We start from the raw sequence: 18315 nt of genomic DNA on the forward strand, positions 1-18315 counted from the left end.
TACAAATCTCTTCTGACTTAGGAGTTCACTCATGGGTCATTTTACTTTAAATTTTTGTTAGTTCTGTATATCACAGAATTGCATCTTTTAATATGAAGAAGTTTCTTTTTGATCACCATTCTTTCAATATTAAGATTTGTCAGTCTCTTCTGTCCATGCCCTCTTCCTTTCCCCTATTTTATATTCATTTCCAGGAAAGTGTTGTGGGATAACATATTTTCCTTAAGTTCTCAATGATCTGCTGTGCTTCAAAGTTTTTTCTTCTTTTTTTCCCTTATTTTCCTCCTGCATGTGGAATACATTGTCTATATCTAACACTACAGCACCAGCTATTCTTCAGCTCATCTTCTACTTCAATAGTACCCTTGGCTATCATGTAGCCAATAACTTGTTATTTCAATCTTGCAGCATAATTCCCTGTAACTTTTAGGGTGAAGGATTTACACGTTGCAGCCACGAGGTCTCACCATAGTGTGTGTGCTTATATTTTCCTGTGCTGTGTTCAGCATCAGCTCCATTGCAAGCTTGCAGCCAAGTTGTGTTCTGAGATGTGCCAGGACTCTGGGGGGCTGGATGGTTGGGAATGCTGGAGATCAGAGAAAAGCTGGGACTGCTTTTAAAGGACAAGAAAGAATGGTAAGAGGGGGGTTGAAGGTGCTGGAAGAAATCATGGGGTGTTACTAAGTGATTTGAGACTGTGTGAGAGAGAACTGGAGGGCAAAATCTGGTGGTGTTACGTAATTTGAGATTTTGTTGCACCTGTCCCTATGTACGTTCCCAAAGATGCGAAACAGATTGCCCCAAGGGCTCTTAGAGTACACAGCTCTTGGAAGTTTGGTGTTCTGCTGCCACCTGTGAAGTGCCACCGTATGCTCCCAGAATCATCTGGACTCAGAGTTCTGCATTTAGCCATGCCATTCACTGGCTTATGAGTGGTATAGTTAAGAAAGTGAGTACTTGATGTGGGTGAAAGATTGGTTTGTACTTTCTTAGGTAACAGCGTGACACCCTCTGGACGGTAATGGGTACGTGTTAGTATGCTGGCTGCTTTTGGACAGAAAGTGAACTTTACTGTATTCTTTCTGTTTCTGCTTTAGCAAAGGAAGTGGTTTGGACAGTGAATTGGTCCCATGCTGCTTGGAATTGAGTAAGCATTAGTGGGAAAGTGATAATGGCAAAAATTGTCATAGCTTATCCATCTTATATGATGGTTGATTAAAATTTTATTGCTACACATCATTTAAGTATTTTATGTTCATTGGAATATATTTTTATTTATAATCTTTTTTTTCCCTCTCTGCTCACTTGTGTGAGAATTTGCTTGGGTTCTGTGTCTTTTTCCCTCAAACAAATAAATAATTTTTGTCTTTCTTCTAGCAAACTGAAAAAGCTAAGTGAAGATAGTTTAACTAAGCAGCCTGAAGAAGTCTTTGATGTTCTGGAGAAACTTGGTGAAGGGTAAGTGCAGCTATTTACAAGGAGATGGGATCAGAGGGAAACAGTAGATTGAGCATATGTTGGAATATTAAGTTACAGAGAGGATCTTTAAATGTCCTAAGGAATGTTTCTACAGACAGGTTTTAGTAATAAAGCAAATGCATGCATCAGTAGATTTCCACACTTCCCCAGATCCATCTCTGCATTTTTGGTGTCTGTTAACACAGCAAAGGTGCTTGCACCTCTGCTGGAATTAGAGACTCTAAAGCTTAATACCGATGCATTCTTCAGGGACACATCTCTCCTGTGGTTCCTGTAGAACTGATCTTTTTGCAGCCTGAAAAAAACCTCAGGCTTCTGCATGGACATATGGCTTCTGTGACTGTTTGTGAGTAATGGAAATCAGAGGCAGTTTATGTTGGTTTTAAAGAAAATTCCTCCTTTTATTTTTAGGTCTTATGGCAGCGTGTTTAAAGCAATACACAAAGAGTCTGGACAAGTTGTAGCAATTAAACAAGTCCCAGTGGAGTCAGATCTTCAAGAAATAATTAAAGAAATCTCTATAATGCAACAATGTGACAGGTATGTATGACAACTCTGTTCCCTATCTAAGAGTCTGTGTGAAAATATATTTGTGCTTGTGAATGTATCTGAAATATATATACTACAAACCTTTTTTTTCATGGAAAAGTAAATTGTCCACACAGGCTTTTAATTCAAGGAACCAATTTGCAGACCTCCTCCTATCCTTTGGACTGAAGGAAGGACAAATAGTGTACATAGCTGAAACTGTTGAAAGAATAAATACTCTCCTCTGATTAGACTTCTCAATGCTTCACTTTACTTGCACTGTCAAGCCTGAAGGTTACTGTTTCCTTTAAATGCCTTAGGCTTGGTGAATTCGCAGTTGCCTGTTTCAGAACACTGGTAAAGGTGTCTCTAGCACAAGTTTAATGACCAGCAGTTGACTTCCAGAATAGTGTTCTCTTGGTTGCTTTTTTTTGTACAGGAATATACCTTTTAAATTGCAAGTGAAAATCTTGTAATAGTTCTGGAAGACTGTTAGCTTGCATATGTTCACAAATGATCTATCTTATGATTGCTAGTCTTGTAGAAACGGAAGCCATGACATCGAGTGTGTGAAAGGATGCAGAAATTACTTTGCATTTCCTGTAGTCTATGGAGTCTTTGATTGTAACTTCTAAGTCATATTTGCTAGTGTCAGTCTTCATTCATCTCTGATCAGTGGTACCACAGTCTGTTTGTGTGTAATGGCAGCCTTCCACGTCATGAATCTATAAGGCACAAGATCAGTATGTTGTACTTGTTAAATGGTAGACATTTTGACTGGTTAGGAGGAGACTGACCCACCTTGCCTTCTGTAAAGGCAGGTTCCTGTAGTACTAACAGTTGCTGCTAGTTTTGACCAGTCTTTGGTAAAGATAGCACCATGTTGCAGGTGGCAACCATAGGTCCTCTCCTTTTCTTAGGTGAGTTTTCTAATAAAGAATGTTGATGCCTGACATTCTGATCCTAAAATAGTGCTTTGCTCCAAAACGGTGTTTGATTCTACGCCACAATGTAGGTGTTCTGACATCTTCCATAAGTTATGCCATCTAATAGCTTTTTTGGAAGGATTGTCCTTGTTATGTTTGCCACATCTGTTTCTACCTTGTTTTTGTAAGTGACTCTGAGGAAGCATTCTGTCAGGTGGCAAACTGATGGGCAGCAAAGTGCTAAGTTTTGTTTGTGGCAATACTGTCTCTTCGCATCAGACACTTCAGTATGAAAATGCATTGGCAAATCCAGAAGTCTTGTTCAAACCCACACTAGATTCTGTTTAATACAGAAGTCTAGCTCTGTGCTTGAAACGAGTTCATGCTTGAAAACCAGGAAAATGTGGATGAGTTTCCATGTTGTTTTGCTCAGGAGACAGGAAAACAAGGCAGCCTTTTTAAGAAGGGAAACATTCAAAAACTTGGTGAGAAGAGTTAAAAATGAAGAGAGCCCTTAGAGGAGGGAAGCTCTATGTTTGGGGAAAATATGTCTATATTTGTAGATTGCTAAAAACTTGTTACATAGATAGTAGTGCCTTTATAATTTGATTAAGTAGTCAGACTTTATTCTAATGACATTGGTTAAGCTAATCACAAGTTTACAATGTATTTGGCTGCTTTAGCTGTGTTAGTGTGTGTCAGGCTGTGATTTTTAACAACAATTGTGCTGGTGATTTTTTTTCCCTTCCTACGAATAATTAATCTGTTTATCTAACTTTTTTTTCCATCTAGTCCCTATGTTGTCAAGTACTATGGCAGCTATTTTAAGAACACAGATCTCTGGATTGTTATGGAATATTGTGGAGCTGGCTCTGTGTCGGACATTATTAGACTGCGTAATAAAACGGTGAGTTTTTTAAAAAAACCCCTATTAACACTTACTAAAATGAAATTGTGAATTAAGACCAGAAGCCAGAGTAAAAGTTGGAGTTACGAGACAAGGTCTTGGCTGGTGTCAAGGGGCCTATCGTTGCCTTGGTTACTCAGTCAGCACCTGCATGAGCTTGTTTCCTATCTTTGTGCATTCCTTCATGAAGTGATCCTCAGCAGAAGCAAGTGCATTTTGAAATACCAAGATCTTGTGAGTTTCTTGAAAACTGCTGCTTTGTACAAGGCAAAACTGCTGCTTTTTCCCCTTACCCCTTCCACCTCAAAGTCTGTCAGCAGGCTGCTATGCACAGTTTGGAAACAGGTATAAAATTCTCTTGCTCTCACTCAGTAAGTAATTAGGGAGTGTGAGAAGTAACTGGCATTACTCAAGGAACAAGAAGGGGAAGAGATGCTGGTTAAGGAATGTAAGAAGGAGCCAAAATGAAGGTTGCATGGAAGTGTCTTAATGGACTTATAAGAGTGGTAATATAGAGGAAGCCTGTGGGAAGAAGGCTTTGTTAGTTCTAATTAAGAAACAGCCTCTGTGAAAAATGTTTTGTGGTAGATGTCAAACGATATTTAGTTCCTTCGAGTCCATTGTTTTTAATAGTGGGCTGTAACAAAAGGTATTCCTTTTATCAAGAACTCTGAGGTGACACTAGTTGCTGCCCTCCACATTCTGTAAATGCGCCCTGAAGTGTTCCTTGCACCATACTTGGGAGGAGAGGGGTAAAGTAAAGGAGAGAAAAACAACATTCAGGCTTAGACTAAAAGGATCCCCTTTGGGAAAGGTGACTTGTATCAGGGCTGCTGTAATGCTGAGCTGATGACTGGGAAAAAGCCAGAAACAATGGGAGATTGCTGGTGTGCTGCAACCCTTAGAACTGGTGTTCTTGCAGTTGTATATTATTGAAGGATCAGTAGCTCCAATAAGAAATGGTGCAAACTAGTCCAGAATTAAAAAAACTAACAAACAAAACCCATTTAAAACAGGATTTTAAAAAAAGAGTAAACTTGAGTGAGAATTGATAGAAAATGCTTGAATTTTTATTTAAAAAACGTGTGCATGTGTGTGTAATTATATTAAGTAAATCAGACTCTCTAGTTTCTCTTGTATCTATTTTAGGATATTGACATAGTAGATACATCAAAGATTTGAGGGGAAGAGATACTGAAGTCTTGGAGCACAAGCATACTGGTGATCAAACAAACTACCTCTTCTGCTCTTTGTGGTTAAAGTTGATATGATTAAATAGCATAAATTCTGTTTTAAGAAACTGAGTAATCAGTAAATACATAGATGCATGTGATAAAGCTAACATAACTTTTGTAAAGGCAAATCATGTGGTGCATGGCTAGTAGGGCTCTATAAAAGAATTGATGGGGACACAAGTAATGCTGGTTGGTGTAAAGTTGATCTGGATGTGCTTTGTGCTGAAAGGTTTTTGAACGGATTTCACACCAGAGGCTCTTCAAGAAAATACACCTGGAATGGAGTAGATGGGGAGTTCTGTCACAGATGGGTTTAAACATAAAGAAGAGGATGTGAGTAAGTGGTCATTTTGGGCCTACAACGTGGGTCTGTGCCATCGTCTTTCAGAAACAGGATAGAAATACTGATGAGAGAGGTTATATTCCTAGTGGTTAAGACTGGGAAGGACTTGAGAGGCTTTGTGGTACTGAGAAAGTAAGCTTAAGTAAATGCAGAGAAATACATTGGGCTTGGTGAGGGAGGCAAAGTCTTTCCATACAGGTTCATGAGAACTTCAGATTAATATTTAGAAATAATAGAACAAGTAAAGCAGTTGTCAAATATTACCAAGGACATAACAGAACTATGGAAGTTAGATGAAGGTGACAAGGCTGATTGGAAGTGAAGTATGCTTCTCTCAAGGGGATACTAAATGGTTTGGGATACTTCTGTGCTGAGAAGAGGTACCTGGAGGGAGAGACATGGTGGAAGGTTTTGAGAACCATGAGTAGCACCAAAAAAAAAAAAGATACGGGTATCTTACTGTTTGTTACAAAACAAGAGATCACTTGTGATAGTAGATGCAAAGCAAATCTTTTTTCTTGGCGCATGATGGTGAGATCCACTGTGTAGTTTTAGAAGTTCTTATATATGACAAGAGTTGGCTTTCAAAAGGCAGGAATATTTTTCATAAGACCAGGAAAAAATGACTGACTGTGAATGTTGAAGCAGACAGCTTATCACAGTTTACTTGACATGTGCTTACATTTAGACAGGCTGTCAGGCTGGATAGAATTTTTATGCTGACTTAGGAGAGGGAGTATTCGGGTGCCTATAACAAAAAAAAGTGAAGCAAACGTCTCCATTTCTCACTTGCCATGCCTACTTTTTGCAAGTTTTGGAAGATTAGGCAGAGGCTTTGGACTTGTTTGAATTCTTTTGCTCTTGATGGAACAGTGGCCCAGACTGCTGTGTGATGTGCTTGTGGCTGTGTCCCTGGAATGAGGCTGCTGAAAGTACTTGAGCAGTCTGTTGATGATACTATATTTTATTTATTTATTTATAAAATGAAAACAGGAAGTGGTTTCATAACCACTAATAATGAGGTGAGAATTCATTCTTGTTTTGTCAGAGTTTTTACTGAATAGGGTCAGGCACATAGGGTTATGTACTCTGTGACTTTGCTGAATTGTCAACAAATGAAGACTTCATTTAACAAATGAAGACTGTGGCTGTGCCAAGCAGAAGCTTATTTCCTGCTTCATGTGCTAGGAAAAGTAACTGAGAAAGTGAAAGTTGAAGTAAGAACCCTTTAGTGCAGTGACCATTAGGATTATAGTTTGGACTTGATTTTAAAGTCTCTTCCAACCTAAATGATTCTATGACCATTAAAATTAAATCATAGGAAAAGGTGGATGCCTCCTCATATTTGGGGAGGAATCATTAATATGTATTTGCCTTTGTTGCTTGTCTCTAAAACTAAGAGTTTACTGCTCTTTTTGTGGATCTGTGGTTCCCCTTCTTCAAAAGTTTTGCTTGTCTAAGAAAGTGAACAACACTGGGCTTTGCTTTAATGGACTGAAAATAAGGGAAGCAGAAGTCAAAGTTAGGGAAAGGTTTAGTGGCAGTTGGGAGCCTGTTCATACAGAGAAGTTTTGGGCTTGACAGGAGCGGCTGGTTTGGGAAGTATATGTATCTTGCACAAAGTGTGGGTTGCTGCCAGAAAAGGCAGTTCTGCTGTTATCATCCAACCTGACTGATGTGTTCCTACCTTTTCCATGCCTCAGATGCAGTGATTGTGTGTGGTTGCAGGGTGATCCTGGATAAGCTTGATGATGGGGGAACTTTTTCCTCTCTGGTCTGTCCTTTCCACCCCCTCATGAGCCAGCTCAGGACTTACTATGGCAGCACAGTGGCTGATGCAAGAGAGACGTTAGGAATGAGCAGTGGGGAAAGCAAAGGAAAAGAAGGTATGAGACTTTTTCAGTGGCAGCTTGAAATAGAACAAGATGATAATTATGAAGCAACAGTCCTGTTGGCTGCTCTTAACATATGGGAGAATATTTACACACCACCAACCATTTGCTCATCCTCTGATCATGATTAACTGAGTCATTCTAATCCTGACTCTTTTGGTGACCAAATTCAATTGACTGTTGCATTCCATGTGGTGGCCATGCAGGATGTTTATCAGACAAAACCTTCTTATTTGAGTCAGTATGGTAAGTGACAAGTGTAGCAATGACTGTTGGACACGTAGTGTGCTGTTGGATCCAGAGGTTCTGCGCTTTGTACTTCCTTTATATGCCAGTTTATATGTCAGTTATGTATACATTGCCTCATGTATTCTTAATGGTTATCTTCTGCCATGGTGTCATAGCTAATTACTTTTTCCCATGTGTTTAGGTTCCAGTAATTCAAATGAATAGTGTATCTGAATCTCTAGATGGTGTGTTTGAGTGTCCTCCTGGTTTTGCTTTCTTTATGTGCTACTGTGGGCATCCAGGGCAAATCTTCTGTTGTCTCTCTGGGCTAAAGGCACTTTGCTCATAAGAATCTATTTTGCAATTTTAAGCTGTTGTATGTCTCAGTAATTTCACAGTTAAAATAGTCTTCATTTGTAAGCTTTTGCTGCACTAAAGTACATGTGATCAGCAGCTGTAGATCTGTTATCTAAGGCCTAATAACTGTTATATTTTCTATTTGAGTAGCATCTATCACAATATACTTCCTCAGTTGAGCCTGCATGTATTAATTAATATCCAGATAGTCCATACACAAAGGCTGAAATTCCTTCTGTACTGGCTAACTTGCTTAACTGGTCTTGGTGACCGTGGACACGTCCACCCAGGATGTGCTGCTGACCATGTTCTGTCACTAAGCCTTCCAGGAGGTGAATTGAGTCACTGTGTTACTGCTCAGAGGCTGATCATTAGGCCAACACTCTTCAAGTACTTCTCTATGCAGGCAGGCTGAGGAAGAGGAGGAAAGAAGTTGATCACAGATATCCTGTTTGCCTTATTCTGTGTCTAGCCTTACAAAGCAAGGTGGTTTGCATTAGCTCTGCACTGCAACACAGAAATTATTCAGTGCTTGTCTAATAAAATCCTTACTATAGTTCTGAGTGATTGACTTACATAAATGCTGGGTGGAATTATCTCAATTTTAGGGAATTATTTTTAATTAGTTCTTTAGGGTAGCATTGCAAGTTCATTAAAAAATGGGGCGTAGTGTCCGAATCTCAAAATGATAGGCCTTTCTTTCAACTTGCAGTAATACTGTATTAATTTGCTTGGAAATTAGCTCATAGGAGAAAATAAGTGTTCAACTCAGGGAAGAAAAGTATTTGCTAGGAATAAGGTGCATGCTATGCACTGGCTGATTTTCATGCAAGAAGAGGAAGTTAAGCTGCACTGTTATTCATCTGTTTCCAAAATAACTATGTATATATTACATGCAAATACAGTTGGCAAAAAAAGCATTCAAAAGTTGGGAAGTTCCAGAATGAAGATTGGCCACGCAGCATCCTCTGGTACATGTGCAGTGTGAAACACTAATTGTCTTCTCATCCCTGTTTTTCTACAAGATTCAGTGTTAGCAGATCATGCTCATTCTGAGGAATAATATGCTATTAAAATACATCCTCTGAAGTCTGGTGTCTATTTCCAAAATGCTGTAGCAGTTGTTCTGAAGACAGAACTGTCTTTCTCCAAGCTTTCTGACCTTCATCTCTCCATTAAAATAAATACTGTTGTTACCTAGGGAACATCTGCAGGTCAGTTCTGAGGCGAATTAGCTTCCTGGATGATTTTTGTAGTGTCCTGCCTCGATTACCCAAGGTAGGTGCACAAAATGTTGGAGCTCGTTTTGTGAGCAATCTTAAAGCTGTTGGTAGCCATGTAATATTAAAATCCTCAGCGTCATGTAATTCACTGACTTTGTTTTTAAAGTGCTTCTTGGAAGAAAGCTTCAGTTCTAATGGCTGTATTTGCTGTGTTTCATAATATTTGTGTTTGCTACTGATCTCTCTGCAGTTGGGTCACTGCTAAAAGCTGAGAGAGGCTATAATATGTTGACAGGGAGATAGGATTTTCACATTTTTTTCTGATCTGTACAGACTGTCCAGTTGCATATTAAGCAAATGTCCTTTCTCTCCCCACCTTCCCTCAAGTTTCCAAAGGCAAATGTGTGGAGACTTTAGAGTGGCAGAAGTCATATCTGTGGTTCGAAGTCAGTAATAAATTTTTTAGTCTGAGCTGCTACAGATTTTTCAAACCAAAGATTGTTAGAATTACTAAGCAGTAGGGGTTTTTTCCCTCTTTTAGATAATTTTTGTTTTTGCCAGTTTTAAATTGCTGAAAAAATTAAGTAACCATGTAAACACAGAGCAAAAATTTATACTAAAGTTTTCTAATAAGAAGTGGCTGTTTAAATCAATGTTTAATCAAGGCCAGTTATCTACTGGTACCCTATACACAGCTCCCATGGTAAAACACACAGAGTCTTATTCCTATTGTAGTAAAGGGTTTAACCTTACTGCCTCCCCACACTGCTTTTTCCCCTCAAAGAGCCCCATCATTGTTTGCCTTGGAGAGCCAGAAATAACAGCTGAATTTTTAGTGTATTTCCAATTTGAGTCAACCTCACTGCATATAAAATTATAATCTGGGCAATAAAAATTTTCACAATTCAAGAAATTAAACCAAGTGGTTTATGGTTATGGTCTTACATATGTATTTTATTTTACAATAAAAGAATCTGCGATTAAAGTTGGGATGGATTTATTGGTCTACATTATTGTGGTGAGAAAGTGCAGGAAGTGTAGAAAAGTGGTAGGTAAAAGAAAGGCTACTGGGTGTTTATTTTAGACATGGTGCGGAAGAGGTGAACAACCACTGATTTAGAGTAAGTCATAATTTTAGTTTGGAAGGGACCTCTGGAAGTCATCTAGTTGAATCTACTGTTCCAAGGAAGGTCTTAAGTCCACTTATTATTTAGGACCTTGTTCAGCTCAGTTTTAACAGTGTGAAAAGGGGGAGATTTAAGTCTTGCTCTGTTAACATCTTTTTTCTTGTATACTCTGTGAGGATGTTTTTGTTTTATCGCCAGTTCAGATGGTTTGGGTGGTTGGACTCAATCTTTGAGGTATCTTCTGACCTGGTTGATTCTGATTATTTGTTTAAAATTGCATTGGAATATGCTCTCTTTTCAAGCAAAACAAACTGTGCTCTGTCAGCTTGGTACATCATGTACCAAGCATGGTACAACATAGTCCCCACTGCTGGACTCTCCAGTTTGTCAGCATTTCTTTTATAGCAGCCTGGATCTGGGCTCAGTGTTCCAGATTTGGCTTCACAAGTGCTAAATAAAGGGGGACATTTACTTGACCTGACTTGCTGTCTGTGCGTTCCTAATGAAGGCCAGTATGTGGTTAGGTTTATGTTCAGCTTGTCTACTGGAGCCACCTCAGAATGCAGCTGCCTGCTGAATTGATCCTAGTCTAGTGCATGTTATTTGTGGCATGGGGTTCTTCTCTCCTGGGTGTGGGACTCTGCCTTTCTTGAACTTAGAAACTGGTTGTCAACCTAATTCCTCCAACTTGTTGAGGACGCTTTACGTGGTAGCCCTGCCCTGCCTTTAAGTGTATTGATTGCTCCCCCCTTGTTTCATGTCATCCGCAAATATGACAGGGGTGTGTTCTAGCTCATTGTTCAGGTTGTTGATAAAGATGTTGGGAGTATTCACCCTAGTATTAATTGCTAAGGAACATTGCTTGCAATGGCCAGGAAAACAGGAAGGACTGTTTTAATACGTTGAGGATGTTGCCCTTTGTGCTCTACCAGCTCTTCAGGGTTCCATTGCCCTTTAAGGCAGCATGCCCTGGGGTCCCACTTACTAATTCCTTTAACAAGCTGAGGTTTGCTTTCTGGAAATCTGATTCTGCTATTTTCTTTTGTCACTTTCCTCCATAACTTAGCTTTCATCATCTTAGAGTTGCTTACCAAGGCTGCCTCTGCCATCCCTATCCAATTCTTACTCTAGTCATCAGTAGCTGGTCTAGTGGAACACCTGCAGTAGTGGACCTGTACAGCACCTGCAGTAGAAATTTTAACTGCTCGCTTCTGGATTTTTTTTTTTTCTTCCCTACCATGTTGCCCTCCTAGCAGGTATTGAGGCGGTTGACACAAAGACCTGTGTTCAGAGGTCTCTTCCAGTGCTAAGAATGACTTTGTCTACTTCACCTCTTTGATTGGGTGCTTTACAGCAGAGATGTTGTAATGGCATCCACCACCTGGATGGCACCCACATCACTCTTCGGGCTGCTTTTCTGGTTTTAATCTACAAACTCTCAACAAGTTTAAATTCTATAGCGAGCTGTATGTTTGTCAGCCCTACTCATCCTTCATGCTCTTTGCTTGTGAGGAGCCTGCATCCATTTCTCACAACATACTAGTTGTGTGAGCTATCCCTCTGTCTCTAATTCCAGTGACATCACAGCTGTGCACGGGATGGCAGTTCTTCCTGTTTGCATCACAGGCTGTATACTTTTGTACACAGGGTTTTAAATGTACCCCTGACTGCCTTACATTCTCTTAAAGAGAATGAGAAAACCTCTGGAATCCTGTCTGATACATGTTTCCTCCTTCCTTATTCCTTCACTTACCCGAAGGCTTTGCTTTCTGTTTCCTGGTGAACCTAGATTAAAGCTCTTCTCACTAGATTAGCAAAGATACTCATCCTTTGTCAGGTAGATCCTGTTTCTCCCCAGCAGTCCTCATTCCTCTGGGGATCCTGTGTTCATAAAACCACTAATGCTTTCTGAATGTTAGCAGACCTGCTGGAAGGTGGTGATACGCAGATGCTCCTGCTTGAGGCTTCCCCCTTGTCTGGCAGGATCAGGAAGGCTGCCACACAGATCCTTGTTCACTTGCACAGATTATCCAAGGTCCCTCCTGGTGATACTGTCAGGACCAGTGGGGATGGTATGAACGGGTGTGTAGTTTGTGAGCCAAGTGACCTATTTGCAAATGTGTTTTATATAATGGTAAAGTTGTTTTTAAGCAGTGACAACTCAGTCAAGTGCTGCCTGTTAGAAAGGCACATGGTTGTATTGTTTTAGCAGACCTGTGGTAAGGACTTCCAGTGATGTTCTTGGTCTTATTCACGGTGTTTTGTTAGAAAAGGACTTTGGAGAACCAAGCTAACTAAATCGATGCTCATCACAACTGAGTCTAGACAGGACAGGTATACATTGCTGGTGCTGCTGAATCATAGTTAAAATCTGTTTTCTCATGTTAGCTGCACTTAGTGCAGTGCTGAAGAGACTCTGTACTGTTCTGCATTACTTCTGAAGTTGTGCTCAACATCTGGTTCAGTACTTTGTAGATGTCTTGCAGTAAGGTGCAACTTGATAGTGATGAATAAGGGCTTAGGAGTGTGACTTCTGTGTTCTGATCACTTGATCTGCCTATGTCTGTGTATTAATGTTAGCTAATGTTAAGCATTGATCATGGGAGGTGCCTGAAATTTCCTGAAATACTGTTCCATATGAGCCACTAGATATGTTTTAGATAATTTTATGTTGCTGCTAGGCTATAGTAATTTTCAAACTACAGGCAGAAGACCAGTGTGTTACCACTATCTCGAATTACCCAGTACAAAATGCTACTTTAAGGTTAAGAGAAGATGGGGTCTGTTGTGTATTATATTCAAGAAACATTACAAAAGTTATGTTGCTGGGATTACATAGTCAGAAACAAAGCTGAAAAAATACCAATACTGATCACCTGTGCAGTGAATGTTCATTGTTATATTTACTGTGGCATATTTTCCATATGATTTTATGTGCAGCATGACTTGGACTCAGTAAGAAGAATAATTTTTGCAGCCTCTCTTCATATGCTCCCATGCCTAAGTTGTTATACTTGAGGAAAAATGGTATCCTCCTATGATAGTGAGTTCTTACTCTGTCCATTACTCTAGTATTGAGGTATCTCCTTAGTTATAATCTACGAGTAAATAGAGATTATCTCTATTAGTTTGAGACAATTAAACCAGACCTTGTTATCATAAGTAATTTAGGTGACATGATTTCGTACCTCTGTCAAAGATACAGGTTGTGATTTTGTTTGAGCACTGTCTTCACGCAGAGCATTTAGACCTACTTAAAAAAAAGAAGTCTGAAATGTAGTTGTTCTGAAAGGGAAGCTCAAGGAAAATGATTGTCAGGAGAGTGTAGTCTTACTAAAGTTTGTAGCAGGCAGTGGGAACTAGAATCTAACTTTGACTTCAGGCTAGAGCTGTAACTGCAACAACTGTTTTTGAAACTTTCTGCCCTAACTCCTAAGTTATATGTCAAATACTACAAGTAGGAAGGGTATCATGGTAGCTCTCATCTCTCCTCCCCTGCTTATTTGCTCATCTCTCCTGCATCTCTGTTTTGTTGTTTGTCCAGCATTGTCTTCACATAAATGAAGAATAGGAGAGGTATGTAATTATGATAAAACGTGTGATGTTTGAGCTTCATAACTTCTGGTGGAAGAATGGCTCCTTTATTTGCCATGAGAGTGGACTTAGGCAGTGTGCTCAACCTAATCAGACAGTTTAGATGCAGTAATTTGATACTTCCTGGAAGCATCAGGCTTAATGTGCTTGTATTAGTGTAAAAAGAGCAGCTGGGAATGGACTTAGGCAGTTAAAGCAATTCAGTTGACCCAGACTCCTTTAGAGGGGCCCTTGGGAAGGAGAGTGACTGTGAGCAGAGAACCTGTAGACAAGTTGTCCCAACAGCTGCATGGATTAGGTAGTGTGTGATAGACTGTATAAACGCACCCTTAAGACTCTCTTGTGCATGACATCCATAACCAGTTAGACATAAATACGTGGATTAGCTAGTCTCTTAGTAGATGTGGAACACCTGAATTTGCTGCCATCTGCTTTGCTCCAAATTTTGATCTTAAAGATTGGCTTCATGCCTAATGTTTTTATGTAGACTGTAGAGTTGTTTGCCTTGATCATTCACATTCTTTTTAATATATAACCTGCATGTGGTTTTGATGATGAAGGATTAGAAGCTGCTCCATGGCTGACTTGTATTTAGAGGGAAGCAGAAACTCATCAAAGGGACATGGCATACAGATTTAGAACTAGCCAGAGATACCAAGCAGGTAAATGTTCCACCAGATTTTAAGTGAGGATCTTGACACAATTGGAAATCAGAAACAAAGCAGAAAGATTATGACTGTGAAATTATACTAAGGTGTGAGGTATAGTGCATGGTATGCTGATGGAAGAATGGTGCTGTGTGTTGGAAACTTCAGAATAAAATAAACCAACTGTTTTACAGGAAACGTTGTCCATAGTTTGATCAGGGATAGTATGGCGTAAGAACCATACATCCAGATGAGGATAGCGACATCTGACTGGAACATATTTTTATTATTAAAATACTACATAGATTTGTTTCTTCTAATTGTTCTGTGTGGTGGTTGGCAGTGGCATTACTTACATGTCAGTGTCAAGCTGCTACTAGAACTGAAGAGTACCAGGTGATGAGTAGATGGCAAGTTGTGTGCTGTGACAAGGCATCTTATGGACGGAATCTGTACTTTCCTGTCTGTAAGTTGAAAGTCACTGGCAGGGACACAGACACTACACTACCCATGCTTATGAAGAGAGCCTCTGATTTGGAGGTATTTTGTTGTGAATTTTAAAGGTTTGTAGTTTTGTAAGATTTTGTGAATAAATGAATAGCTGGAGATGCTTTGGATCTTTGTGTCCTTTGGTCCCTTGTTGCTTCCAACAGTTGGTAGGCTCAAAAAGTGTGTCTGCCTCTATTTATTCCCTCAAATTCCGTCAGGTTTGTGTTAGTTTGTGTCAACTAGTTCTATATGATGTAAAGAAGAAATATATATTATCTTTTGCTGTGTTAGAAAAAAACTAAGTGAAAAGTATTTTCATATACTTCTCAATGAAACAGTTTTTTCCTATCTTGTAACTATGAAGACGTGAGGTGTTGATGCATTTAGGTAATCTGCCTGCAGGAATAAGTCTTTTTAGTACAAGTTTAGAATGACGGACTCCATTGTAAAATCCAAACGGGGTTAACTGCTATTCTTACCACAGGGGAAAAAGTGGAACAGAACAGAATGTTTCAGTTGGAAGGGTACTACCATGTTCATCTGGTCCCACTGTCTGACCAATTCAGGGCTGACCAAAGGCATGTTGTTGGTGACTTTGTCCAAATGCCTTGTACACACTGACAGGCTTGGTGCATCCATCACCTCTGGGAAGCCTGTTCCCATCTTTGATGACCCTCTCAATAAAAAAAATGCTTCCTAATGTCCAGTCTAAGCCTCTTACAGCTGTGAACCATTCCCACGTGTCCTATCCCTGCATACCAGGGAGAAGAGCTCAGCACCTCTATCTCCACTTCCTCTCCTCAGGAGACTAGAGGTCAATGGGGCCACCTCTCGTCTCCTTTTCTCCAAACTAGACAAACCCGAAGTCCTCAGCCATTTCTCACACTATGTTCCTTCCAGCCTTTTCAACAGCTTTGTTTCTGTCCTCTGGACACATTCACATTCCTTAACATTCTTCTTTAATTGTGGGGCCTAGAACAGCACACAGTGTTCAAGGTGAGGCCACACCAACGCTGTGTACAGCGGGACAATCACCTCTTTTGACATATTGCAGCAGGGTCAGAGGAGGGCCATGAAGTTACTAAGAGGACTGGAGCATCTCCCTTGTGAAGACAGGCTGAGGAAGTTGGGGCTGTTCAGCCTGGAGTAGAGGAGACTGCATGGAGACCTCGTAGCAACTTTTCAATGTCTGAAGGGGCCTACAAGGGAGCCAGTGAGGGACTCTTTGGTAGGAACTGCAGTGATAGAACAAGGGGTAATGGGTTCACATTGAAGGAGGAGAAGTTACGGTTAGATGTTAGAAAAAAGTTTTTTACTGTAAAGATGGTGAGACACTGGAACAGGTTGCCCAGGACATGGTGGCTGACCCAACCCTGGCAGTGCTCAAGGCCAGGCTGGATGAGCCTTGAGCAACCTGATCTAGTGAGGAGGTGTCCCTGCCCATGGCAGGAGGGGTTGGGACTAGGTGATCTGTAAGGCCTATTCCAACACTTAAATTCTATGATTCTATGATTCTTTGATTAAATTCCATGCCATTAATGATGATTGCCCAGTGCTCCAATCTGTCTAGATCCTTCTGCAGGCTTTTCATCCAAACAGCATCTCCCATTTTGGTATCCCCAGTGAGCTTACTAATGGTGCATTCAACTTCTGCAGCTGGATCATTGATGAAAATACTAAACAGAGCTGACCCTAGCATTGAGCTTTGAGGTACATTACTGGTGACAGGTTACCAGACAGATGTAGGTCTGTTTGCTACAACCCTTTGAGTCCTGCTTTTCAGTATCCAGTTCACTGTGTACCTGCTTGTCTCATGGAAGGATACTGTGAGTGACAGTATCAAAAGCCTTATTGGAACGAAACCCGCTTTATGCACCACTTACCCTTCATTCACTAGGTGGGTAACCTTATCATAGAAGGATAACAAATCAGTTAAACAGGACTTTCCCATTGTAAACCCATGTTGATGGTGCATGATGTTCTTTCAATGTCTTTCAGTATTATCCAGTATGATCTTTTCTGTTAGTTTCACAGAAACTGAGGTTAGACTAATAGGCTTGTAGTTTCCCTTATGCCCTTTTTGCAAATTGAAATAATGTTGCCAAGCTTCCAGTCAGCAGGGACCTCAGACTCTAATTTTTCAGGAACTAAAACTACCCCCAGAGGAACACATACTTGCTTTTTGTTCAGACAGTCAACTAACTTACTGTGTATTCTTAATAGTAAAATATTTTGGAATTCCTTTATTTTGGGGTGATACTTAAGCTTTAAGTATAGACAAGTTAGCTAAAACAAACTGCCCATGGTTTATTCAAATTGGCATAAATGCACCTAGTCTTGTTGTATGGAGTGGTTTAGTTGTAAATTGTACTAATACGGAATTACAGAATGGTTGATGTTGGAAAGAACCTCTGGAGGTCATCTTGCCCAACCACCCCGTTCAAGCAGGGCCATCTAGAGTTGGCTGGTTAGGGAGGGCTATGTCCACATGGCTCTTGAATGTCACCAAGGAGTGAGGCTTCACAGTCTTCCTGCGCAAAAACTGTTCCCTGCTGTTCACAGGGAACCTCCTGTTATTCATTATGTGCCCATTATCTCTGCTTCTGTTACTGGACATCACCGAAAAGAACCTGCCTCTGTCCTCTTTGCACCTTCCCTTCAGATGTTTGTATGGATTAGAAAAATCCCTGGTGAGCTTTATCTTCTCCAGTCTGAACAGTCCCAGCTGTTCAGGGGAAGCCAAAGAGGGAATCTTCATTAGGAACTGTAGTAGTATGATAAGGAGTAATAGGTACAAATTGAAAGAGAGGAAATTTAGATTAGATATTAGGAAGAAATTTTTTACTGTGAGAGTGATAAGATACTGGCACAGGTTGCCCAGGGAGGTTGTGGATACCCCAACCCTGGTGGTGTTCAAAGCCAGGTTGGATAAAGCCTTGAGCAACCTGGTCTAGTGGGAGGTGTCCCTGCCCGTGGCAGGAGGGGTTGGGACTTCATGATCTTCAAGGTCCATTCCAACCGCTTAACATTCTATGATTCTTTGACTGTATTTCAGTTTATCTTGCAGTTGATTTCAAGTCCCTTCTTCTTTGACTCCAGGTCAGGTAGAAGGTGTTTCACTCTCATGGCACAGTGCCGGGAAAGCTATCTTACTTGAGCTGTGTACAGCAGGCTTTGCAGTTCTCTTGGCATAAAGTAGCACAAATAAAGGCTTTGAGCAGTGTGCTGCTGAATAGAAGCACTGAAAGATCCCAAAGATAAATGGCAGGCAAGGAATGCACCATGCCAGCAGAGGCTGCACCTGCTTGGCTTGGAGCTAATGCCACTGTCAGTTTCATCC

The 18315-nt window shown here is 40.4% G+C and overlaps 1 protein-coding gene across 1 annotated transcript in view; it reads left to right on the top strand.

Annotated features, from left to right (window-relative positions):
- Window positions 1-583: 583 nt before the first annotated feature.
- STK3 (serine/threonine kinase 3) overlaps window positions 584-18315 on the top strand; it is a gene marked incomplete at its 3' end in the record, with an annotated part of 70478 nt that continues 52746 nt past the window's right edge. Inside the window, exons 1-4 of the mRNA XM_009083642.1 lie at window positions 584-636; window positions 1378-1458; window positions 1891-2019; window positions 3726-3840. Coding sequence (XP_009081890.1) covers window positions 584-636; window positions 1378-1458; window positions 1891-2019; window positions 3726-3840 — 378 coding nt within the window. The remainder of the gene's footprint in view (window positions 637-1377; window positions 1459-1890; window positions 2020-3725; window positions 3841-18315) is intronic.

This window comes from Acanthisitta chloris, unplaced genomic scaffold (assembly GCF_000695815.1).
Source record: "Acanthisitta chloris isolate BGI_N310 unplaced genomic scaffold, ASM69581v1 scaffold23981, whole genome shotgun sequence".
Taxonomy (NCBI): domain Eukaryota; kingdom Metazoa; phylum Chordata; class Aves; order Passeriformes; family Acanthisittidae; genus Acanthisitta; species Acanthisitta chloris.